Raw genomic sequence first — 26,018 nt, 5'->3', positions numbered from 1 at the left:
TTGGAAAAAGAAAAGCACTATCATGTAGATGATAAATGCCCACCACTGGAAAAAAGAAAAAGCACTAGCTAAGAAAGTTCAAGTTCAACCAAATCCAAGAAAAGTTAATTAAAATACATTTATTTAGGGCATCTTTGCTATATGCTAGTCTGCTTACATTCTAGGCTTTAGGTACTGAGCCACAGTAAGAGGTTTAGGGCCACCAAACCAGTCAATCAAAAATAAGTTCTCAATGTCTAGCTTGAAGAACTGGAAGTTGTGATCATTGGGCCAACCTGCACACCAATGAAAGAAAAAAGAAGAAGAAGAATTAGTTATAGTGTAATCTATTTTTGAGTTCCTATCTCATGTTAAATTTTCATACTTTCTTTTATTTTTCCCCCGGAAGCTAGTAGGATAGTATTGATTTTGGAATTCATTTGCTTACCTTTCATCTCTGCATGCTTTGAAAATAAAGCATTTTTTGCAAATTCTGCTTCCTTGGATTTTATATCAACCAACTTCAACTGAAATATCATAAAACCATAGGTTAAGTTGGTAGTTTCTGAAGTTATAGATTAAGAGATCTAAAAATTCTCTATATTTAGCAATAACCTTTTTTTTTCCCAAGGTAAGATGTTCCTATGGTGAATATTGTAAATGCACCGGTTTGTCAATCAGTGAGTCATGAGTTACGAGTTATCGAGTTGGGTGAACCCCATCCATGATGAAGAGATTTTGAGGAATTGAAGCTCGACAACATTCCAAGGACATTCAAGACAAAAGTATATCAAGTGATACCTCGGTTTACCCCAAAACCTTTAATCCTTATAGCTCAAAATCACATTGCTCTAGATGGCCCAATCCGTGCTAGGTAAACCCCTTTTCCATGTGTCTAGAGCCTAGTTGAAAAGGATAAGGCTTAAACATCTATCAAGTGCAGCAAAGTAGTTTTGAGAATCATGAAAATGCACTTGAAATGAGCTAGACTTGAGCAATCGAGCCCATGCTTGAGCGATCAAGGATTGCCAAAAAACTCCACCAAGAAATCTATGTAAATAATGATCAAGGAGTTCAAGTGATTGAGCCCTTGTTCGATTGATTGAGGATATCCTTGATCACTCTCAAGTGATCAGGCTCAATTGATCGATCAAGGAAGACCCAAATTGTCTTTTAAATCATTTTGGATCTCGATCGCTTGAGGCTAGGCTCGATTGATCAAGCTTAACAGTTAAATATCCATTTTTAGCCATTATTTCACATCCTATTTATCCATTCATTAAAGCATTTGAGCAGCTTGGTTGAGAATCACTTGACAACAAGTTTTGGAATTCATGTACTTTGTTCTATATAGTCATAATGGCCTCTCCTAGTCAATGTGATCGTCTATGACTTGGTTATGCTAGCGATGTTCAAGTGCTTTATATAGAGGTGTCGAGGAAAGTCAAGCCAGCTGCGACTGGAAATAGACACCAGGAAGCAATGTCTGGGGTGATCCTTGACTCACCTACGTCATAGAAAGAGGATCAGGGATGAAAAACGATGATGTCTAGGGGATAGAAGACTCAATCTCCTACAATGAGAGACCCGATTTCATTGCAGATAGTGAGAGGGTCCATCACGTGCAATATTGCAAAACGCACTCTTGCCTTAGCTCCACCCCCGCTCTATCCTGAATAGACAGAAATAACCTTCTTCACCCCGTAAGACTTCCCTGCCTTGTCGTAGCCGCGCCGAAGGCTTGGAAAGAAAAGGGAAAAGCTGTCTCGAACATGTTCTGTTTAGAACTGATAAAATCCTCAGGGCAGCAGAAGGATAACTTTGAGTTAAGCGGTAGGTCATTCTCCTTGAGGTCCCCTATGATAACTTATTCCCTCTCTCCCTCAGCTTAAGGACAATCAAGAAGCGGAGAGACAACAATTTTCATGCCAGGAACTAGCCAGACCCAACCATTATCCATGGACGAGCGCTTAGCTGAGATAACACGCATGCAAACTGTATTAATGGAAGAGTGCATAAACCTTAGAGAGGTGCTAGCAACATTAACCCACAACATAGCTCAGGTTACTGCCCCTCCAATGATGGTTGCCGCAAGTGGCAATGAACAACAATCAGATGGGTCGCAACCACATAGGACATGGTCACACGGGTTAGTACTTGCTACTCATTGATGGGGTTTTCCTCCTTAGTTCAGAGGCGAGACAGTGCAGCGGGTTGAAAATTCGGAGTAGTTCACCGCGCTGCTCGACCGGTCGTGGGTGGCGCTCGACTTAAAGTCCAGCGACCAATTGATGTATTTTCTCCGAGGTGCTAGACCAGTCGAGGCAGGTGCTCGACCAGTCGAGGACTCGGCTCGACTAGTCGAGCCTACGCAGATTTGAGTTTGGATCTTGTGCGGACTGCGGAAATCTGAGGCCTTTCATGATAGGGTGCGGAAGGGAATTTCCTAAATTACAAATAGGGGTGTCTAGGACTTTTCTAGGTAATGCAAGAGGGTTTCCTAAAGCTTTGGAAGGGTTTGTTAAAGGGTTTAGGGTTATCAAAGGTGTTAGAGAGAGAGAAAGAGAGAGTGGAAGCTTGTGGAAGGGAGGTTCTGCTCGTAGAGGTGATCTACTATGTACTTGATATCTCAGCGCTTCTATGTCCTCGTGATCGGTGAGATCTCTCCATTTTTCTTTTATTTTCTTATTGTTTATCCACTCCTGCATGAGTGAAGAGGGTTGTAACGTCTACTTCATAGTGGATTGTTGATCTGGACGAGGTCCCTTAGTTTTTACCTCTTTGAGGGTTTTCCACGTAAAAATCTCTTGTGTTATATGGTTTGTGCTTTGATTTATTTCATTGTTTTATTATCCCATAATTCTGGTTTGTTTTGGGAGGCTAGATCCTAAGGTTTTGTACAAGGCCCCCAACAAAGTAGTATCAGAGCTAAGTTTATTGAACGGAGTGGGATCTGTTCTGAATTATGGAAGGTGGCTCATTAAGGATAATCAGCCTCAATAGTTCTAACTGGACCATATGAAAGGTTAAGATGGAGGACTTGCTTTATTGCAAGGACTTATATTCTCCAATTTTAGGCATATCAACAAAATCCAAGGATATGTCTGATGATGATTGGAAGAAGTTGGATTGGAAGGCGGTAGAGTTTATTAGACAATGGCTGGATGATTCTGTGTTCCACCATGTGTCTACGAAGACCTCAGCCGCTAGCCTATGACTGAAATTACAAGGGCCATATGAGAGGAAGACAGCCGGCAATAAGATTTTCTTGATACGATGACTTGTGAATCTCAAGTTCAAAGATGGTGGTTCTGTGGCCAAGCATATGAATGAGGTCAGCAATATAGTGAACCAGCTCTCCGCTATGAAGATGGTCCTCGATGATGAATTGCAGGCTTTGTTATTGCTTAGTTCATTGCCTGACAATTAGGAGACATTGGTGGTGTCTCTAAGTAACTCCGTGCCAGGCGGAAAGATCTTCATGGAATAGGTAACTAGTTGTCTTTTCAATGAGGAGACAGGGAGGAAGTCTCAGGGGTCTACTCAACAAGAGGCCTTTGTGACACAGGAACGGGGGAGAGGAAAGAACAAGAAGGACGGGAAGGCCCGAGATAAATCAAGAGGCAAGTCGAATACCGGAAAGGATGTTGAATGTTGGAATTGTGGCAAGAAGGGCCACAATAAGCATGAATGTCATAAAAATAAGAATGACAAGAAAGGAAGAGGAAATGAGAAGGAAGATGAATCAGACTCCACTGCAGTCGCTTTAGATGGCGACGTTGTAGTTATTCTTTCTTCAGATCATGATGTTTGTCTCACAGCTACGAGTCAGGACACCAACTGGGTGATAGACTCGGGAGCCTCGTTTCATGCGACTCCATGCAAAGACTTCTTCACAAGCTATAAGTCAGGTGACTTTGGGACCGTGAAGATGGAAAATTCTGGCGTATCAAAGATCGTAAGGGTCAGTGATATTTGTGTGAAGACCGACGTGGGCTGCACATTGGTTCTCAGGGATGTGAGGCATATCCTAGACCTTCGCCTCAACTTGATGTCGACGGGAAGGCTGGATGATGATAGCTATGAAAGCCGGTTTGCTCGTGGGCATTAGAAGTTCATCAAGGGTTCATTGATCACAGCTAGAGGAAAGAAGTGTTGCACCCTTTACAAGTGTCAGTGTGTGCAAGGGTAGGTTATGCAGCGGAAGATTCAGCTATTGACATGTGGCACAGACGTCTAGGCCACATGAGTGAAAAATGGCTTCATTTACTAGTAAAGAAGCAGCTCCTTCTAGACGTGACAGGTATACCTCTTAAAACCAATTATTTATCAGGGAAACAGCATAGAGTTTCATTTATTAAATTTGCTTCTCATGTTAATAAAGTGCATGCATTAGATTTGGTTTATTCTGATGTTTGTGGTCCTATGAAGATAAAAATCTTAGGTGGGGCATTGTATTTTGTCACTTTTATAGATAATGCATCTAAGAGGGTTTGGGTTTATGCTTTAAAATTAAGGACAAGGTCTTTGGTGTGTTTAAATTGTTTCATGCTATGGTCGAGAGAGAGAGAGAGATAGGTGAATCATTGAAGTTCATTCGCACTGACAATGGTAGTGAATAGATCGATGACTTTCATGAGTATTGCAAGTCCTTAGGTATACGGCATGAACAGACGATTCCCAAGACCCCACCAGCATAATGGTGTAGCTGAACGTATGAATTGCACCATTATAGAGAGAATCAGATGCATGTTATCCCATGCGAAGTTGTCCAAGATGTTCTGGGGAGAAGCAATGCATATGATAGTGTATTTGATAAACAGGTCTCCATCAGCCTCGTTGAATGGAGAAGTGCCTGAGAAGGTGTGGACTGGACATGATCCATCGTACAATTATGTTAGGGCCTGCATCCATTCACGCACCAAAGGACGAGAGGTCCAAGCTCGATATGAAGATCAAGCAGTATGTATTCTTGAGGTATGGTGATGAAAAGTTCGGTTACAGATTGTGGGATCTGACCGAGAAGAAGCTCGTCAAGAGCAGAGATGTGATTTTCTTTGAAGATCAGTGTATAGAAGACATTGGTAAGCTAGAGAAGAACCAACCTAGTTCAGGTAAGCTAGAGAACATGGATCTGGTTACTCTTCCTGTGGTGCCTGATCATAGGGGAGTACAGCAAGGTACAGAGGACGAGGGAGTTCCTTCAGAAGATGGACCAGGGGAGCAGCCCCCACTTGATCCACCTATTGAACCATAGGTGAGGAGGTCATCTAGGGACAGACAGTCGTCCAAGAGGTACTCGCCACATGAGTACATTATACTGACTGATGAGGGAGAGCCAGAAGATTATTCTAAGGCCCTAGCCGACGAGCATAAAGAGGAGTAGTTGAAAGCTATGCAAGAGGAGATGGAATCCTTTCATAAGAACCACATCTATGATATGGTGAAATTACTTAAGGGTAAGAAAGCTTTGAGCAACAAGTGGGTGTTCAGAAAGAAAGTTGAGCAGAAGAATTCACAGACGAGGTTCAAGGCCGGACTTGTGGTGAAAGGGTTTGGTCAGAGGAAAGGCATAAAATTCAAGGAGATATTCTCACTAGTAGTGAAGATGACATCCATACAGATGTTGCTTGGGTTGGCGGCTAGCATGGATCTGGAGATAGAGCAGTTAGATGTTAAAACTGCCTTCCTTCATGGCGACCTGGAAGAAGCGATCTACATGCACCAACCAGAGGGGTTCGAAGTCAAGGGCAAAGAGCATATGAGTGTAGGCTGAGGAAGAGCTTGTATGGGCTGAAACAAGCTCCACGACAATGGTACAAGAAGTTTGACTCATTCATGATTAAGTATGGATATGACAGAACGGAGTCGGACCACTGTGTGTTCACACACAAGTTCTCAGATGGTGATTCTTAGTTCTCCTTTTATACATTGATGATATGCTCATCATGGAAAAAGACATCAAGAAGATCGACAGGCTAAAACAGGAGTTGGGCAAGTCTTTTGCGATGAAAGACTTGGGCTCAGCTAAACAGATCCTAGGAATGGAGATAACCCGTGACAGAAGCAGCAGGAAGCTTTCGCTGTCACAAGAGCGGTATATTGAGAAAGTCCTAAAGTGGTTCAATATGAATACAGCGAAGCCGGTCAGTACTCTACTGGATAGTCACTTCAGATTGAGCGACAGGCAGTGTACCAAGACAAAGGCAGAGGTGGAAGAGATGCAGAAGATACCCTACGCGTCAGCTGTAGGAAGTTTGATGTATGCTATGATGTGTACACGCCTAGACATAACATATGCGGTTGGTATTGTCAGATGGTATCTTGCCAATCCTGACAAAGAGCATTGGGCAGCAGTGAAATGGATACTGCGGTATCTAAGAGGATCATCCAGGTTGAGCCTATGTTATGGTGACAGAAAACCTGTGTTAGAGGGCTACACAAATGCAGATATGGCAGACGACATAGACTCCAGGAAGTCTACATCGGCGTTCATGTTCATGTTTTGCAGGGGGAGCGGTTTCTTAGCAAAGCAAGCTATAAAAGGTCGTAGCATTGTTGATGACAGAGGCCGAGTATATTGCAGTCACAGATGCATGTAAAGAAATGCTTTGGATGAAGAGGTTCCTACAGAAACTTAGCCTGAAGCAGGAGGAGCACATGGTCTATTGCGATAGTCAAAGTGCTATACACTTCAGCAAGAATCCAAGTTAGCACTCCAAGTCGAAGCACATAGAGATTCGGTATCACTGGATCAGGGATACTTTGGAATAGGAGGTGTTACAACTTGAGAAAGTCCACATGGACAATAATGGGTCAGATATGATGACCAAGACATTGCTCAAGGACAAGTTTGAGGTTTGTAAAAACCTGGCTGGCTTGAAGAAGACAAACTCCTTCTGAGTCAGAAAGGGAGAGATTTGATGGGGTTTTCCTCCTCAATTCGGAGGAGAGACAGTGCAGCGGGTTGAAAATTCAGAGTAGTTCACTGTGTTGCTCGACTCGTCAAGTGGGTTGCTTAACCAGTCGTGGGTGGCGCGCAACCAATTGAGTGGGGCTCAACTCAAAGTCCAACGATCAATTGATGTATTTTCTCTGAGGTACTCGACCAGTCAAGGGAGGTGCTCGACCGGTCGAGGACTCGGCTCGACCAGTCGAGCTTATGCAGATTTGAGTCCGGATCTTGTGCGGATTGCGTTAATCTAAGGCCTTTCGCGATAGGGTGCGGAAGGGAGTTTCCTAAACTATAAATAGGGGTGCCTAGGGCTTTTCTAGGTAATGCAAGAGGGTTTCTTAAAGCTTTGCAAGGGTTTACTAAAGGGTTTAGGGCTATCAAAGGTGTGTGTGAGAGAGAAAGAGAGAGAGGAAGCTTGTGGAAGGGAGGTTCTACTCGTAGAGGTGATCTATTGTGCACTTGATATCTCAGTGCTTCTACGTCCTCGCGATCGGTGAGATCTTTCCGTTTTTCTTTTATTCTCTTATTGTTTATCCACTCTTGCATGAGTGAAGAAGGTTGTAACGTTCTACTTCATAGTGGATTCTTGATCTGGATGAGGTTCCGTGGTTTTTACCTCTTTGAGGGTTTTCCACGTAAAAATCTCTTGTGTCGTATGGTTTGTGCTTTGATTTATTTCATTGCTTTATTATCTTATAATTTTGGTTTGTTTTGGGAGGTTAAATCCTAAGGTTTTGTGCAAGGCCCCCGACACTCACATCGTGGCTCAAGATAAAATCTGACAAGTAGTGGCTGAAGATGTTTGTATGGAAAGGGAAAGCAAACATACGGGAAGATTTCAGTTTCAAACACAATATCTCTGCAAGATTGAGGACATACCATTTCCTAAAAACTTCAAATATTCTGATTTCCAAAAGTTTAATGGAGATGGTTCACCAGATGAACACTTAATGCACTTCATTACGACTATGGGAAACTTCTCAACAGTCTTGCAGTACTGTTTACGGTTATTTGGGTTATCTTTGACAGGAAAGGCATTTCGATGGTACTCAAACCTGGGGACGAAATCCATATGTACGTGGGATCAGATGTAAAATGCCTCTATGGTGAACTTCTTCTCATTCAATAGAGACATCAGCCTAATTGCGTTGGCTTCTGTTTGACAAAGAGAAGGCAAACCGATCAAGAAGTTCATCGATTAATGGAAGACCCTAAGAGCTTCATGCAGGCAGCTCCCAGGAGAGTTAGAACAAGTAAAGATGTGTTTGAATTCTATAGATCCGAGGGTAGCATTCTGCCTAACAAGTGCTAATATACTGACTTTTCGTCATCTTGCCACCAAAGCGCATGCCATTGAAATCATGACTAGAAAGTTGCCAGCCTTTCAAACAGAGACAACGCATGTGGCTTGGGAAAGATGTAAGCAAACGTCACTGATAAAGGAAAAAAGAGAAGATTCCTAAGACTAACAGGGAGATGGTAGAAAAGATGGTAGAAGTCGCTATGCTGGGAGGAGAACAGATAAACGAACTAGGTGCTACAACAATCATGAGTGATATGCATTTGAAAAGGAGGATATACTCCCTATGATGAACCAACTACTAGTAACAGGAAAGATTGAATTGCCTCAACCAAAATGCCTTAAAGAGGTGAGAGAGACAAAAGATAAGAAATATTGCCATTACCATCGCATGCTTAGTCATTTGATCGAAAATTGTTATACTATAAAGAATATACTTTAGAAAATGCTTAACTAAGGTGAAATAGTAATAGAAAAGAATAGGGAAAGTAGTAAGAATACTACGACAAACATGATATTCATGTGGAACAGGCTTCATGAGACACCTTTTACACTTCCCCCAAAAGTATGTGATTCAAAAATGAAGAAAGAAAAACTAAAGAGAATTCTCCCCAAAAGGGTCATAGCACAAAGCATGACTATAACCGTGGTTTTCGATGATCGACAACAAAAGAGAATAGAAGCACCCTTAGGGGTTAAATCCTAACGCTCGTTAAGGCACTGCAGGCTTAAAAAGACACCTAAGGCTGCAATCATCCCTTTCTCTGGGACAGAGTCTTCCATTGACATTTGGTGCAATACGCCAGGCAGAATAGTTAGCGAGCCACCAACAAAATTTATTTGTTGGAATAATTCAATGAATCTCTGCTAGGCCCGACGAAACTACGGTTCGAGTCAGGGGCACTTGAAGGAGTCACTAGTTGGGGATAAGCCTGTAATTTATTCCTGCTCCGATTCTCTATGTTGAGAAGAGTCATGACAGTGACAGAATTAGTAAGATGGGAGGCCAGTACTGACGAATGTCCATACTGGTATCTTTTGAAATGGAGGAATGTCGTTAGCAGTTCATGCAAACTGCTTAAATATTTGGAGGATCCCATAGCTGAGTCTTACCGAGGAGCATGTGGTTACGTGCAGGGAAAAAGGTGTGAACCTCATATCCTTTTTACTTTGATGAAAAAGGCAGCGACTGTAGAATTAAATCCTTGTAATGAGCTACTTGTTAGTCATTTCTTCAGTTGGACGCATGTAAGACAAGTCCAACAAATATTGGTCGCGACGTTATCTCAGCCGTTCAAGACATTTCAATTTACCATAAAGGAGTGTATGCCAGAATTTTCAGAGTTCACGTTGTAAGAAAAGGGGACACGATCACAAGTAGAATATTTGATATCTTATGAGAAGACAACTTATTCTCGGGGGAATGTCTTGGAAGACTACTTATTGAGATACTTTATATAATCATTGGTCATGCCTAGCGAGGCGATGGCATGGTATCTGTCTTTACCTTCACGAGTTTTCCAATCTTAGGAAAAGATGAAAGAAGCTTTTGGCTTGCGATTTTATAAGTATAATACTCAGATACTTAGAACACAGCTAAAATGAATAGTTCAGCACCTTGAAGAAGATGTGCTAGATTTCATCAGACGATGGTGGAACATACACTCTTGCTACCTTTCGCTACTTGCGTCTGAAGTAGCTATGGTAATAAATTGTATCCGATAAACCACCCTATGGCGCGAACTAATCCTGAAATCTATTAAGTCGTCAAAGACACTTCAGGAACTATAAACGATATCAATCAATCAACCCCACAAAGCCGATGACATAATTGGTTAGCTCTCCATCAAAAGGCAATGAAGAAACAGATGCAATTACGCTACGCTTAAGAAAGTGAGTGATGACTCCTTAAAGAAAGCATGATATTGTGATATTACAAGAAGGCAGTTTAGGAAGTTCCCAAGAAAGAGAACCTCTGTATAAAGAAAGAAATTAGGGAAATGAAAGATTATGTATCAAGATGCCATTAACCTCAGGACTGACTTACAATCTCATAAGTCACTTGAAAAGGATTCCTACTCGATTAAGCATATACAATGTGTTGCGCTTATTAAAAAATTTTCATCAAACTTTGATTCAAGCATTATTCGATGATAAAGTAAGAGAAGCACCACTCGCTGAAATGGAAAGTACATATTTAGAAATGGATGATAGTACAAATTGAGATCTCATGTTTGAAAAGATAGAGGTGGCCGTTATCACGTTCTCCGATGAAGAGTGATGCTAGTTGAGAATGAACGTAACAGACCGCTCAAGGTCATTGGTTATGTTCGTGAGAAGCAAGTCAAATTAATAATGTTGGATAACAACTCTACACTAAATCTCCTACCATTAAGCATGCTTGTTAAATTGGGATATCATCGCTCCCACTTGTGTTCTAGCAAGATGATGGTTCAAGGGTTTAATCAAGATGATCAGAGAGCACTAGGAAAGATTACACTAGTGTTAGAAATTAAAATTTTGGTTACAAAGGTTGTTTGCTACGTGATTGATGCAGTAACCTATAACTTTCTCTTGGAGCAACCTTGGATTCACCAGTAAAGCATCGTGCCATCCACGCTATATCAATGTTTCAAATACTGTCAAGATAGCTTTTAATACAATGTTATGGTTTATACCAAACCATACATAGTAGCAGAATTATTATTCGCAGATGCGCATTATTATGATAAGCTCGCTATTAAAGGAGGAGTGAATGAGACAGGCTTAGGGTCGAAAGATAATAAGTCCAGAACACCGGTAAGAAATGTCGCACATGTTGAGCTGGCTAAAGTAGAAGGCAAAAGACAGTTAAAGAGCCCAAAATCAAATACGACTGCTACTTTGTCCCAAAGGATTTAAGATAGTTGGGGTAACCCCCTCTGATAATGATGTCTTCGGAGCAGATGAAAATTTTGCAAACAAATTATACGGTACTTGTGCCACGACTAAAGAGGGCTAGACCATTTCCTCTTGTACCAAACAGATTTTTTGTGTAACTGAGTTCCATTAATCCGACCTCGGTAATGTTTTATTATCTGCCAGAGCAAGAAGCCATGGAAGAAGTTGATACGATAACGGCCAGTGAAAAGCTCTTGTCAGAAGATCTAAGAAGATGCAGCCCGAGCCAAAAGATCATGCGAGTTATGGGATTTGACTGTAATGAACTGATGGGGTTAAATAACGGCAGAGGAATATAAGTCTCGATTAGTGTTTATGAAAAGTAGGAAAAAATTTGTTGGCTGGGAGCATCTCCTACATGTGTGCAAGCAAATATGATTAGCTCATTTGAAGTAACCAGCACAGGAGAGTCCATCTCGGAGAATAGTGAAAGTAATGAAAAAGAGATGAACCAACTCGATATAGCACCAATGTAAATAGAGGATGTGGGGCATCCTACTATTGATGAATTACAAAAAATAAATTTGGAGATAGGCGACAAACCTCGGAACAAATATATAAGCATCGGCCTGCTAGACGAGGAAATAAACCAGTATGTCGAGTTGTTAAAAGAGAATAAGGATGTGTTCGCGATGACATATGTAGAAATGCTTGACTTGAAACTGACAGTAGCAATGCACTGACTCAATATCTCAAAAGATAAAAAACCAATTAAGCAAGCACAACAATGCTTCCACCCCGATTTGGTGCCACTAATAGAGGAAGAGGTGAATAAGTTAATCAAAGTCGACTTCATTAGAGAATTAAAGTATCCCAAATGGGTTTCTAACATAGTGCCGATTAAGAAAAAGAATGGGCAAATTAGAGTGTGTGTCGACTTCAGGGACCTAAATGAAGCATGCTCGAAAGACGACTTCCCATTGCCAATGACAGAATTGTTGATCGGCAGTACGACAAAATATGCAGTCATGTCTTTCATGGTGGGTATGCTATGACACCTTGTCACTATGGTCACATGTGGGCGGGCCCTGAGGTGGCTTACAGGCTACTGTGTAGCTGGTAGGCTACTGTGCATACAGTTAAGGTAGAACTTTGTCCCACATCGGAAGCGTCATCTGAAGTTGTGGTGGCTATATGTTGGGTTCCTTCCTTAATAGGCATGACACATTTTAAATCCGTGAGCTTTGGCAAAGTGGATAATATCATGTATTGTGGGGACGAGCCTTATAAGTGGTATCAAAGACGAGGATGGCTCTACCCTCGTGGGGGATATTGTGACGCCCCATCACTGTAGTCACATGTGGGCGGGACCTAAGGTGGCTGAAAGGTTACTGTGCACACAGTGAAGGTGGTTCTTTGTCCCACTTCGGAAGCGTCATTCGAAGTTATGGTGACTATAAGTTGGGTTCCTTCTTTAACATGTATGATGCGTTTTAAATCCGTGAGCTTCGCCAAAGCGGACAATATCATGTGCTGTGGGGATGGGCCTTACATATGATGGGTACAATAAGATATGTATGACACCTGATGACGAAGATGCTACAACATTCAAAACCACTTTAAAAATATATTGTTATAAAGTCATGCCATTTGGGCTAAAAAAATTATTGGGGATACGTACTAAAGAACAATGTAGAATATTTTTCATGACATGATGCATAAACATGTTGAATGCTACATCGATGATTTAATGATACAATCTTATAGCCATGCAGAGCATCGAGAATATTTATTGTCAACCTTTCGCCGACTCCAAAAAAAGTAATTAAAATTGAATCCGAAAAAGTGTACGTTCAAAGTGTTGTCCAACATATTCCTTAGGTTCATTATCCGACATTGGGGGATAGAAATCAGCCCAAGAAAAATTAGGGCAATTTAAGAAATGCCACTGCTAAGAAATGTAGGAGAATTAAAAAGCTTACAAGGAAAGTTGACCTATGTTCGGCATTTCATATCAAATATAGTAGGAAGATGGTAACCATTCACTCGACTTATGAAGAAAGAGATAAAGTTTGAGTGGGATAGAGAGTGTCAGAATGTATTTGATTCAATTAAGGATTTATTGAAGCAACCACTAGTATTAGCAGTGCTCGTAAAAGGCAAGCCTTTAATTTTATATATCACTGCATGCGAAAGTTCCCTAGGAGCATTGCTGGCCCAATGAAATGAACAAGGGAAAGAAAACACACTCTACTACCAGAGTGGAACGCTGGTAGGGGCGGAATATAACCATTCTCTCATTGAGAAGGTATGCTTAGCTCTGGTCTTTGCAATACAGAAGTTACAACATTACTACTTGTCTCACAAAATAACACTAATCTCGCGAGAAAATTCAATAAAATATCTGATGATGTGACCATTGTTGTTTGAAAGATTAGCCAAATGGATGTTACTTCTCTCCGAGTTTACAATAACCTATACACCATCCAAAGTAGTGAAAGGTCAAGCGGCTATAGATTTTTTAGTGGCACATCCAACTCCCAACAACGAAGAAATTTCAGATGAGTTGCCAGATAAACAAGTGTTGCTAGTTAAGCCACCTGAGCCTTAGCAGATGTATTTCGATGGGGTAACCCGAACATCAGGTGCCAGCGCCAGAGTGATTTTCATTAATCTTCATGGCGATTCATTATCGTACTTATTTACGCTGAGCATGCTATGTACTAATAATAAAGTCAAATATAATGCTCTTGTCATCGGATTTGAAATAGCCCAGAAAATGAAAATTCATGTTATACAAATCTTCGAAGACTTTAAAAAAGTAAAAAATCAATTGATTACAAAATTTGAGATACGGAAACCAGTGTTGTTACCCTATTACCAGCGAACACGGCAATTGTTGGAATGTTTTCATAACTTCAAAATCAAACATATACCTAGGCATGAGAACGCAAAGGCAAATGATCTCTCTAGCCTGGCTGTGGTACATTCTTGACCTTTTAGAAGGCCTCTTCAGGTGACAATAAAAGAACGGAGATTCTTACCATCGCCCGAATATCCAAACAAAAGTGCAAAAATACAACTAGTGTCTTACTTAGAAGTCATGATCAATGACTGGCGACAACCATTAGTGGATTACATGAAATATGAAATCTTACCGAAAGAACCACCGTTGAGGTTACAAATTAGGCAAAGATCGAAAAGATTTGTAATGCACGATGAAGTGTTTTACAAAATTTTTTATAACAAAATGTTACTGTGATGCTATATATAAAGGAAGCCGGTTATGTATTACAAAAAGGCCTTCAAGAGAATGCGGAGCTAATCAAGCCGATTGAAATTTGTTTCACTGCATACATTGTATGGGATATTATTGGCCTTTTATGTTTAAAGATGCAATATCTTTCGCCAAGCGATGTCATGAATTCTAGATATACAGTGAGATTATACACGTATCTCCTGAAGACCCGCATCAGTCAGTGGCTTTGTGGCCCTTTGTGGCCTGAGGGCTAGATGTCATTGGCCCTATTAATCCACCATCGTCACCAGGATGCCAGTATATTCTAGCGGCAACGGATTATTTCTCTAAGTGGACAAAATCTATCGCATGCAACATAAGAAAAAAGATGTTGTAGATTTTATTCATCATGCTATCATATATAGGCATGGAGTTACGAAGAAAATTATTACAAATAACGGTATTCCTTTCAAAAATAAGAATATGGAGAAGTTATGCGAGAAATTTGAAATTAAGCGTTCCTTCTTAGCGCCTTATTATCCGTCAGCGAATAGATTGGAAGAAGCTTTTAACAAGATGATAGTCAGGATTTTGAAGAAAATCATTACCAAGAATAAGTGAGATTGGAATGAAAAGTTATAAGAAGCTTTAAGGGCCTATTGAATAACTCATCATATGGTAACAAAAGTCACTCCATACTTATTAGTTTATGGGGTTTAAGCTATTTTGTCAATCGAAGTATAAGTCGCGTCACTAAGGGTGGTGGCACATGAGTCAATGACGGAAGATGAAAATGCCAAGATAAGGGTAATCGAGTTTGATACTCTGAATGAAATATAGTTAGCAGTGCAGTAGCGTTTAGAGCAATACCAAGTGCAAATAGCCGCCTCCTTCGACAAGAAGGTTAAACACCGCTCATTCAAGAAGGGGGACATTGTGCTGATGCTAAAAATGCCCACTGTGGTTACTCATAGAATCGGGGGCAAATTTGATCTCAAATGGGATGGCCCATATATTGTAATAAAAGTTTACTCTAATGGGGCTTATCGAGTTGTGAATAAGATCGGACAAGGGATATGAATACTTGTCAACGCCCATTTCATAAAAAGGTACTATTCTTGAAAGATGTGAAATTTTAATTGTGAAGATTGTTCATGAGAATTCTTCTCATTCAAAAGGGGGCAGTATGGGTATAATCGGAGAAAGAACAACTGTGTAACAACACAATGTGATGGCGAAAGAACAACCATATATCATCTCTCCAATGAAGTGAGAGTGAAGGATGATTAATGAAAAGAAAAGTCAAAGAAAATACAATCTTCAAATGCTTCTTAAGAAAGATATGATCTACAATTTTTCGATTCTAAGGATGGTAATTGTCGATCTTCAAATACAGTAATTATTGATAATTCTTCAGAATAACAATCTAATTGGAATTATTGCCACATTTCTCTCTCTCTCTCTCTCTCTCTCTCTCTCTCTCTCTCTATATATATATATATATATATATATATATATATATATATATATATATATATCCTAAAAAGGCTCCAAGGATTATCTCCAATTATTAAAAGATTATCATTGATTATCTCTAATTATCAAAAGATTATCGTCAATTATCTCTAATTATAAAACATTATCACTGATTATCTTCGATTATCAAAGATTATTGTTGGTTATCTCCAAATTACCAAAGACAGTTCCAAGTAAGACTGTGACGGGCGTTATAAGCCAACTATGCGTAAGACCTACATGATGACATGGGTTGGGTGAAAGAAAAGACCCCATATGAGCAACAAATATTGCCACCAATTCTCCAAATATCATACGAGTAACGGTGATGGCCAATAGGTAAAAGCCCATGAAGGCTGACCACACATAAAATCTATGTTGTCTAATCGTCGATTCTATAAGTATTATAGGATTGCGGTGAGAGAGGGTAGCTACAAGCCCATGAAGGCCAACCACACATAAGACATATGTTATTGATATCACTCTTGGTAGCGCCATGGGGATGAGTGAAAGAAAATGCTCCCTTATGAATGGATCCGAGTCATATAGGCAAAGGAAAGGATGGTTATAGTGTGAGCTCTGTGGTTCATCCATAAATAGGCCAACCATGCATAAGACCTCCAGGTTTCTAGCTTGTTTTCAATAGTAATTCATGGGAAATGATGACCTCTATAAGAGCCCACCCACCCTCTCAATCGATGAATTGACGGCCTTAGACTTGGTACCCTTACAGATAGCCCTGCGAGCCTTACGAACTCTAGAGAGTTACTAAGGCCAACCCCGTGTGTAAATCCTACCGAGTTCACCATCCCAGTAGCTTCAATGGGCCCCTCTGATAGACTATGATGAGTGAACTCCTCAAGTAGTGGTGGTTTCATAAACTCAAGAGAGTTATAGAGGCCAGCTAGCATAAGTCCTACATGCTCCAACTACTTAAGAGCCTAAACTGTGATTGCTCCAACTACTTAAGAGCCTAAACTGTGGTTGCTCCAAATACTCAAGAGCCTAAAATGTGGTTGCTCCAAACACTTAAGAGCCTAAACTGTGGCTGACGCCTTAATTTACTAACAAAACTCTAAGGTCGTCCTGCTCACTAAAGAAAATACATCACAAAGCATGTTGACAAGCAAAAGTTAGAGTGACTAAACTATCATCATATTATATGCTTTAAGTAATGGAAAAGTATGCAGTTGAAATATGATTTGTATAAATTAAGAATCATCCATGATTATGTGTAAGAATATAATATCAATGGAATAAAATTGCTTATATCATTTGAACTTTAGAATTGTTCTGAAGTATACAATATAAAATTTTCATGTATTTTGAATTTGTCAATGCATTATAATCATTCCGAAATGCCTAAAGCTAACATGTAATTATGCAAATCTTGTTTAAATTGGACTCGAGCTGCAGCAACGTTGAGCTCAGCCTCAATGATAAGTCTAGCTTGATCCGGAGCACCTGTAAGCTTCTTTTCTAAAAAAACAGTGGTCTTCTTGTGATTTAAAAGCTTTGATTTCTTAAGCTTAGTTATGCTAACATTAACAATATTATTTGTCCTTATCTTGTTTAGCCTCAATTCTTTAGCCTTCTTTTAGGCTTTAAGATTAGGAATTTGCTCGTTGATAGTAACCAAAGTATGTTCAGAAGCCTTTGCTTGATCTTGAAGGGAATTGCACTCGCTTTTATACCTTGAGATAATGGTAGAGTTCTTGGATATCTTGTCATTGAGAAGCATCAGTTCTTTCAACATATTGAAGGCTCATTTACTCAAGACATTTGAGATGAAAGATCTGGGGTTAAAAAGACGATTCTTGGCATTAATATACACAGAGGTAGGGAGAGGAACAGGCTACGATTGTTGTTGAGTGTCAAATATTGCATATTTCTTCTTGTTTATACCTTAGTTTTATAAACATGATAACATTTAATTGATTTATTTCTGCATGTTGTCTTACGAGGTGATTTTAAGAGCTTAAGGTGAAAAGGATGTTAAAAGCATAGATTTGATGCTCAAGAATTGCCAAGGCAAGGATGTATATTTGGTGGCCAAGATTGAAGATTTGAAGAGTCCAAGATTCAAGAAAACTAAGTGAAGAAAAAAGAAAATCAAGCTTGCAAAGTGCAGAATTCAAAAGTTGCTGATCACATCGAAAATTTCAGAAAAAATCAAGTTTGGTTGCTAGACTATTGGGTGCAATTCTTGATTCCATCAAAAAGACAAGGTTCGATTACATTGATAATTCAAGGATTTTGAGGTCAACTCGCTGAACAATTCTGGATGATTTAGGATATCATTGAAGAGTTGTTCGATGACATCGATAGCTATGCAGTGCAAAAAAGTGCACAGTTTCTAAATTTGAATCCAACTAGAATTCGAACCTTCGATGGCATTGAAGTGCCACCGACGATGACATCGAAGGTGCGTAAAGTGCATAAATTTGAGGCGGTTTCCAAAGTCGGCCAGACAAAGCCTATATATTTGGGTTCTCCAAGAGATTTTAAACACGAATTTGGGTTGGAGGAGTAAAGCCAAGGGTGTAGATCTTCAAAGGAGTTATTTCATCTTCTCCAGTTAGTTTTTCATGTTTTTCTTAAGAGTTTTTAGCTTAATTATGTCTTTAGTTAGCTAATCTCTTAGATAGAGCTAAGAGGTGAAGCTTGTAGTTTATTTTGATACTTATTTTACTTTGATTCAAGATTATGTTGAACTTCAATTGATTTCTAGTTTGAATGAAGGAATATTTTCAGTTTTCTATGATTTATTGTGACTAAAATTACAATAGATGCTCGGGAAGCTTTTAATATCTTCTTACCTATTTTGCAAGCATGTGATCTGTAAAATTCGTGATCCACCATCGCCTATAGATATGGTTGATGCATGAATTCCCTGCGATCATAGGATTGATGCTTCATGTGTAAACTAATTAAATAAAGTTCAACACCGCATTATGTTTTAATTGCTCCATCATCCAACTCGATAGAATAAGAGTTTGATTTCAGTTGTGTTATTGTTGAATCAAGTAAAGTAACATCATACTAACTACAAGTGGATCTTGGCACTCTAGTTTTCATTACTTTGATAGATTTAATTCATAACAATTTCTCTCTAAATTTTCACATTTTAGATTATAGTTCTAATTTTAGTTAATTCAGAATACATACAAGGTAAGTCCCTGTGGATTCGACCTCGATCTCACTGAGATTATTACTATATTGTAACCCTGCACTTGGGGTTGCTAATCAATTATCTCAGGCAGAATACCTTGAGAAAGTATTGGTCAAGTTTGGGATGGACAAGGCTAAACTGGTTAGCACACCCCATGTTGCTCACTTTCAACTTTCTTCGGAACATTGTTCTGAAACAGATAAAGAAAAATATTTTATGTCTCGTGTGCCCTACTCAAGCATAGTTGGCAATTTGATGTACGACATGGTCTCTACGAGACTGGGTATTTCATATGCAGTGGGTGTTGTGAGCAGATATATGTCAAACCCTGACAAACAACATTGGGAGGCAGTAAAATGGCTAATTCGGTATTTATGAGGTACGAAAGATTACATCTTGACATTTGAAAAATCAGAGGACAAACTTGTAAGATATGTGGATTCTTATTACGCAAGAAATGTGAACAATAGAAGGTCAACTTCCGGTTACTCATTTGTATTAGCGGGTGGAGCAAACAGTTGGATGTCGAAGCTTTAGTCTGTGGTTGCTATTTCCACAAATGAAGCCAAGTATATCGCAGTGACAGAAGTATTCAAAAAAGTTGTTTGGTTGAGAGCAATGATGAATGATTGGGGCTTCGGCAGGAGGCCGTGCCGAAAAATGTGACAGCAGAAGCACAATCAATTTGACAAATAATTTTGTATACCATTCTCATACTAAACATATTGATATCCATTATCATTTTATTCGATAGGTGCTAGAGGAAGGCGATGTTACTCTTGATAAGATCTACACGAGTATGAATCCAACAGATATGCTTACAAAGGTGGTTCCTGTAAAGAAGTTTAAATTCTATTCAACTTCTTTAGGCTTGACATTGAAGTGTTAAAGATAGAGTGTGTACGAAAGACAACAACGATGTTAGAGCTATGATGAAGACAATTAGAGATGCAGGAAGGAACTTGGAGTAGTGAAGCATAGAGATTAAAGCCACAGTAGAGATTATTGAAATTAGGTCCTTTAATCTATGCTGAAACAAGAGTTCTCGATCGATCAACTACACATGTTGATTGATCAAAATTCCTTGATTTTTCTAATTTGCTTGCTGAACAATTTTAAGCATGTTCGATTGATCGAACATGGATGCTCGATTGATGTCGATTGATTGATGGTTAGATCGATGGCACGCACTGTTTTGCATAATTACGTGGTGTGTGCGTGGGTGAGTGTTATATATATATATATATATATATATATATATATATATATATATATATATATATATATATATATATATATATATATATATATATATATATATATATATATAGGTGTAATATGTGATTATGGTATAACAAGGAGAGAAAAACCGTTTCTAAGGTTTGGAAAGGTGGAAACTAGGGTTTTCGCATCTATAAATTGATTCCATCTCTTGTATTTTTGTTTTCATAGTAGATCATTTTTTTCTTTGTGCCGTGGTTTTTTTCTCACAAGGGTTTTTCCACGTAAAATCATGTGTTTTCTTAATTGTTTTGTTTATGTTTATCTTTTGTTTGTTTGATTCTATTCAGAGTTTGTTCTATAGCTCCCAACATGAATGTCATTTACGAGGCCCGCAGTGTAAAGCAAAGATTCCACTAGGTGAATTGACATTTTTGCCCTTTTCATTGGCCGGCTCCATTGCTCATATTTGGTGTTTTTATTGGGTCATAGAAAGTTACTTTTGCCCATGTCACGAGTAATTGTGTCCCAAGATAGTATATCCAATAGTCACTCGGTAACACACCCCATCCTAAAGTCTTAACGCAACCCAAGTGTCCATGTCTAAATCACATAGCTACAGAATCATTACGAGCTAAAAATCAACCATGGAATTTTGGAAAGATGGATATTGAAATACAAATTCGAAGTCCCGCTTATCAAAGAACTACTTGCATACTAAAGTAATAAATCAATAGAAGTAATATTTGATTTTCCAACATACCTTTCCTGTAAGGGTGAGTTTAGCACAAGTTGGGTTTTCAGGATCTGTTCTGCCACAACTTCCAATAGGAAACTCACTGATAGTAAGTGAAGACCTTGCATCCTTCAATGCATTTCTTGGCGTGGGATCCAGGGCTGTTAGATAAAAGTAAGGGATGCCACGACCACCACCAGGTAAACCATCACTAAATGAAACTACATTTCTGCATGTGTTTTGGTCATAAAATAAAGAGACAAGATACAACAACTCATCAGGTAATTACTATATTAAAAATTGCAGATATATATATATATATATATATATATGTGTGTGTGTGTGTGTGTGTGTGGAAAAGGTTTTGTACGGTCGAGCTCATGGGAACTCCCCATGAGGTTGAAATGTGTGGGCCTCACCATGATGTATGTCAAACATCAACACCTTGCATTTGATGGGTCCCCTTTAAATTATGGGATATCCCAAAAATCAGCCGTATAAGGAACTCAGCTGGGCCATACCATATAAAATCATATGAAGACATGCCTAAAACATATAAAAGCAATTGGTGGGGCCCACGTGAAATTTGGATGCATCTGAAACTTGGTCTGACCCCTCATCCAAGTGGGACACACATAATGGATGGGCTGGATTTGTGAACCACATCTCCGTGGGTCCAAAAAATGATAATGAATGTTTTAATGAAGGGTAACCCCTCTCAACTTTTGTATGTGGTGTGGTCCACACAAGTCATGGATTGACTTGATTTATAAGCCCTAGGCCCACTATGGAATGGTGCATCTGACTGATGGGGCAGATGTTCGACATACATCATAGTGGGGCCCACACAGCTCAACCTTGGGGGAGTTCCCATAAGCTCGATCATATAGAACCTTTTCCTATATATATATATATATATATATATATAGAGAGAGAGAGAGAGAGAGAGAGAGAGAGAGAGAGAGAGATGCTCACTTGCGCACTTATGCACCGGCGTACCTTTGCACATGTGTCATGGGCGTCTAATCCAAACGGTTCATGTGATGCAGAATCCCATGAAACCCTTAGAGACAAATTTTGACTCTGATCTAAAATTCCAGTGGGCCATAGCAAAGAGAAATGCAAATCAGGGGAGGAAATTGTTTTTATTTTTCATGGCTCACCAAAGTTTTAGATAAAGTAAAAATTGGGCCCAGGGGATTTGATGAGGTGCCGATTCACTTGGACAGTTCAAATTTTGGAGTCACATCACGTATGATGAGTTCTCAAACTCGGGAGTGCAAACTGATGTGCAGTTGAGCATTTGGCTATATATATATATATATATATATATATATATATATATATAGAAATGGTTCTATTCGGTCGACCTCATGGTAACTTCCCATGAGGTTGAGTTGTGTGGGCCCCACTGTGATGCGTGTGTACGTCAACACTGTGATTATTGTTGATGTTCAACATGCATCACAGTGGGGTGTGTGTGTGTGTGCATGCACGCGCACAAGAAATTTCCTTGCCACTGGGGTGTGTGTGTGTGTGCATGCACGCGCACAAGATATTTCCTTGCCACTAGCCGTGGCAATGAGTTGGGTCGAATTCGGGTTAACCAACACAGAATCAAGGAAGGACCGTCCTCGACCGGTGACCCAAAATGAGATGACTGAGCCTAGAGTCATGAGACAAGATTATGAAGCCCAAGCCCAACTTACCTGATCTATTCTTAAAAGAATATATAATGGCAGGATGGGTTGGGCCAGTGTAGGGACAATATAAGACTGACTCATTCATTAACTGGACCAGATTTTCTTAGTAGAGTCTGATTTGAAAGCCAATGAAACTCAAGAAGAGAACAGGCTTTCAAGTGGTTTGGGTTGGTTGACCAGCTGACCGACCCAAACCCTTGCAAACCTTATTTACTGCATATTGTCTTAAAAGGTTAAGTAGTGTACCCAAATGGAGCTCCACCTAGATCAATTGAGATGGTACTGCAATAATAATAAAAATAATACATTAGATTGATAATATCTGTAAATGATAACAAATGTGTTAAAGCCAAAAAAAAAAAAAAAAAATGTTCTGTGACCCTTCTTATTAACGGATTTCGTCAACCTTTATAGTTGAAATTTCACTTACCTAACGTATGCTGCCATCAACTTCCGTGGGGTGAGCCTTCCATCCCTTCCCATCAGGAGTGCCGCCTCAAGCTAGCGATGTGGGTGATACCCCGACGCTAGGGGCCCACCTCCATGTATATATTGCATTATTTATTGCCGCTATTCATCTGTTTTTCTAGCTTATTTTAGTCCATGGTTAAAAAATGAAGCAGATGTAACTTTCAGAAGAACGCACGGCACCATAGGAAACAGTGGTTAATAACCATTGAAAATATTTTGTGGTGCACAAAAGTTTTAAATCTGTATGACCTTTATTAATAAGTTGGATGGTGAACAAACATCCCGTTGGACACGCTAGGAAGCTTTTAATGGTGGCAATTCAATAACCACTGTTTCCTGCATGTGGTGTGGTCAACCTGAAACCTGTATCCGCTTCATTTTTGAGACCTTATACTAAGATCAGCTGGAAAATCATATAGATATACAACTCATAGATCGAGGTGGGCCCTACCGTCAGGGTCGCACACACATCGCTGGTTCCCGGGAGACCCCAAGTTGCGCTCCCTAGGAACCCGAAAATCAGCCAGCTCACAGACTAAGGTGGGCCACACCTGAGGGAACAGTGAAAATCATGCCTAAAGTCTGCAAGGTCAGTTGGTGTGGCCCACCTGATTCTTGAAATAGCCTAATTTGGATGTGTCCCTTCATCCTCGTTGGCCCATGAACGGTTCAGACGGCATATAGACAACAAACGGTGGGCCCCAGAAAACAGTAAGGAAGGTGTTAAAAGTTGGGTGTGTCCCCTCCCAACCGTTCCTTGTGGTGTGCCTCACCTGAGTTTCCAATCAGTCCGATTTTTGACCTCGTAGTCTAAAACCAAACGACGTATCTCATGGACGGCGTGGATCTGAGAGAGAGAGAGAGAGAGAGAGAGAGAGAGAGAGAGAGAGAGAGAGAACCTCAAGACGCCCCAAGAGTTGTGAGAGACCAACCAGCGGGCGGTAGCAACTGCATCCGCTGGGTTTGGTTTGGTTTGGTAGAGAAGGCGAGCCTTTGCAGTAACAAGAGCTTCAGCTGTGAAAACGATGAAGAAGATAAATAACTGTAGACGATTAGAATCTATAGCTTTGCTTCCCCTTCCCATTTTTCTTCTTCTTTTCTTTTCTGTTAATGCTATGCATGGAAATGCAGGTCCCTCTTTTTTTCTATATATCATGCTTACATGAACAAGTGATTCCAAACAGACGTAAAACGTGGGCTCTGTGGGGCCCACATAAATGTATGTGTGAAATCCACTCCGTAAATCAGTTTCGCTATGGAAACCCCAACCATTGGAACATTCCTGGGCCCACCCTAATCTTTATATGCGATCCAACCTGTTCCTAAGATGATGATTCTCGCTATGGAAAAAAACAAATATCATCCTTTTCAATGGTCGGCGTTCAATCCCCACTGTTTCTTTTAGTGTGGCCCACTTGAGATTTGGATCTACCTTTCTTTTTTGTAATCATGTTCTAACAAGATCCGATGAAACTGATAGACAGAGTGGATTTCACACAGACATTTCAGAGGGACCCACAGAGAATTGGGTTATACGACGCAACTCACATATATTCCAAGCTCAAAAGTAACCGCCGCTTTCGTCTCAATCAACTTTGGTGATGCGTTTGCGTCCAAAAGAAGCAGAATCGTCGTTCCGCCACTTGTAAAGGCTACACTCACACAATGCTCTTATCCTTACTTGGATCGCATTTTTCCTGCGATCTAGACCGTTGGCATTTCAGGCCCCATCGTGTATGTGGTATAGAACACTTAGAACTTTGGATATGCTCAATTTTGGGCTCATGCCTTAAAATGAAGTGGTGACGTAGATAATACACATACAACACGGTGGACCTCACAAAGTTTCCTCGATACGCAATCCGCTTCCGTTTTTTTGATTCCTCGATAGCTGTCCGTTTACATCCACTCCGTCCGTGGGTTTCTTTCTTCAGCTCCTCATGTTATGATCCAAAACCAAGATGGGCCACACCTAGGGGTGCACACATGTCGGTTTGGTCCGGTTTTGAAGTGAAAGCGGAACCAAACCGTTCCTAACGGTTCTACGATTTTCGGAACCGGAACCAGACTGTTAGCACCCTAGAACCGAACTGGAACCGAATCGTGAAAAATGGTTCGGTTCCGGATCGGTTCCACGGTTCCAGATAGAGATGGCGAGAGAGAGAGAGAGAGAGAGAGAGAGAGAGAGAGAGAGAGAGAGAGAGAGAGAGAGAGAGAGAGATGGTGTCTTCATCGCTGGTGGTGAATACATACCCTCTGTTGAGCTATACCTTCAGAACAAAGGAGCCAAAGATGGAAAAAGACACTTCTGTTGCAGATCGTCTTACTTGAATGAAAGTCAAGCAAGCTTTTGTCTCTTTTGAGAGAGAGAGAGAGAGAGAGAGAGAGAGAGAGAGAGAGAGAGAGAGAATCCTGACTGTCAGTTCTTCTTTTGAAGACGTAGCGCTCCATCTGGAAATCGCAGTTCTTGATGCCCAGATGCACGTCCGCCACGAGCATCATCTGTATATCCGCCTCTGTCTGCGACAATCCCTTCTCAGCCATCTCTCTTACTCTCTCTCTCTCTCTCTCACACACACACACACACACACGCACACACACAAACCCTAGCTGCGGTGAGAGAGAGGGCAGAGGCAGGGGTGGCAGTCGGCGAGAGAGAGAGCAGGGGCGAGGGCGGCAGCACAACAGTCAGGTTTTAGATATTTAGGTTTTTTTTTGTTTTAAAGTGAAGGTTCGAATCCACGGTTCGAGTCACATTTCGGATCAACGGTTCAGATCTATGGTTAGGATCAACGGTTCGGTTCGGTTCTAAAGGGCCCTAAACCGGAACCAATCTGTATCCAACGGT

The 26,018-nt window shown here is 40.3% G+C and overlaps 1 protein-coding gene across 2 annotated transcripts; it reads right to left on the bottom strand.

The window, feature by feature from the left end:
* On the bottom strand, positions 1 to 24,305 carry LOC131258343 (uncharacterized). Of its 2 annotated transcripts, XM_058259601.1 has the most exons (5): positions 24,070 to 24,303; positions 22,946 to 22,981; positions 21,024 to 21,225; positions 428 to 506; positions 1 to 275 (listed from the first exon to the last, which is right to left on the bottom strand). In XM_058259601.1, exons 1-5 carry the CDS (start codon positions 24,252 to 24,254, stop codon positions 154 to 156), a joined length of 624 nt encoding a protein of 207 aa, XP_058115584.1. In that variant the 5' UTR covers positions 24,255 to 24,303; the 3' UTR covers positions 1 to 153. The 2 variants fall into 2 exon arrangements, with proteins under 2 accessions (XP_058115584.1, XP_058115585.1); XM_058259602.1 differs by lacking the exon at positions 22,946 to 22,981 and having other exon boundaries at positions 24,070 to 24,305.
* Positions 24,306 to 26,018: the final 1,713 nt, after the last annotated feature.

This window comes from Magnolia sinica, chromosome 10 (genome assembly GCF_029962835.1).
Source record: "Magnolia sinica isolate HGM2019 chromosome 10, MsV1, whole genome shotgun sequence".
NCBI lineage: Eukaryota > Viridiplantae > Streptophyta > Magnoliopsida > Magnoliales > Magnoliaceae > Magnolia > Magnolia sinica.
This window is presented reverse-complemented; position numbering and strand designations above follow the sequence as displayed.

Coding starts and splice junctions, on each gene's coding strand:
- LOC131258343 (XM_058259601.1), bottom strand. CDS start 24,254: ATGGGAAGGGGAAGCAAAGCTATAGATTCTAATCGTCTACAGTTATTT. Junction 21,226..22,945: donor CTAGGTGGAGCTCCATTTGG/GTACACTACTTA, acceptor AAACACATGCAG/AAATGTAGTTTCATTTAGTG. Junction 276..427: donor AAAGCATGCAGAGATGAAAG/GTAAGCAAATGA, acceptor ATTGGTGTGCAG/GTTGGCCCAATGATCACAAC.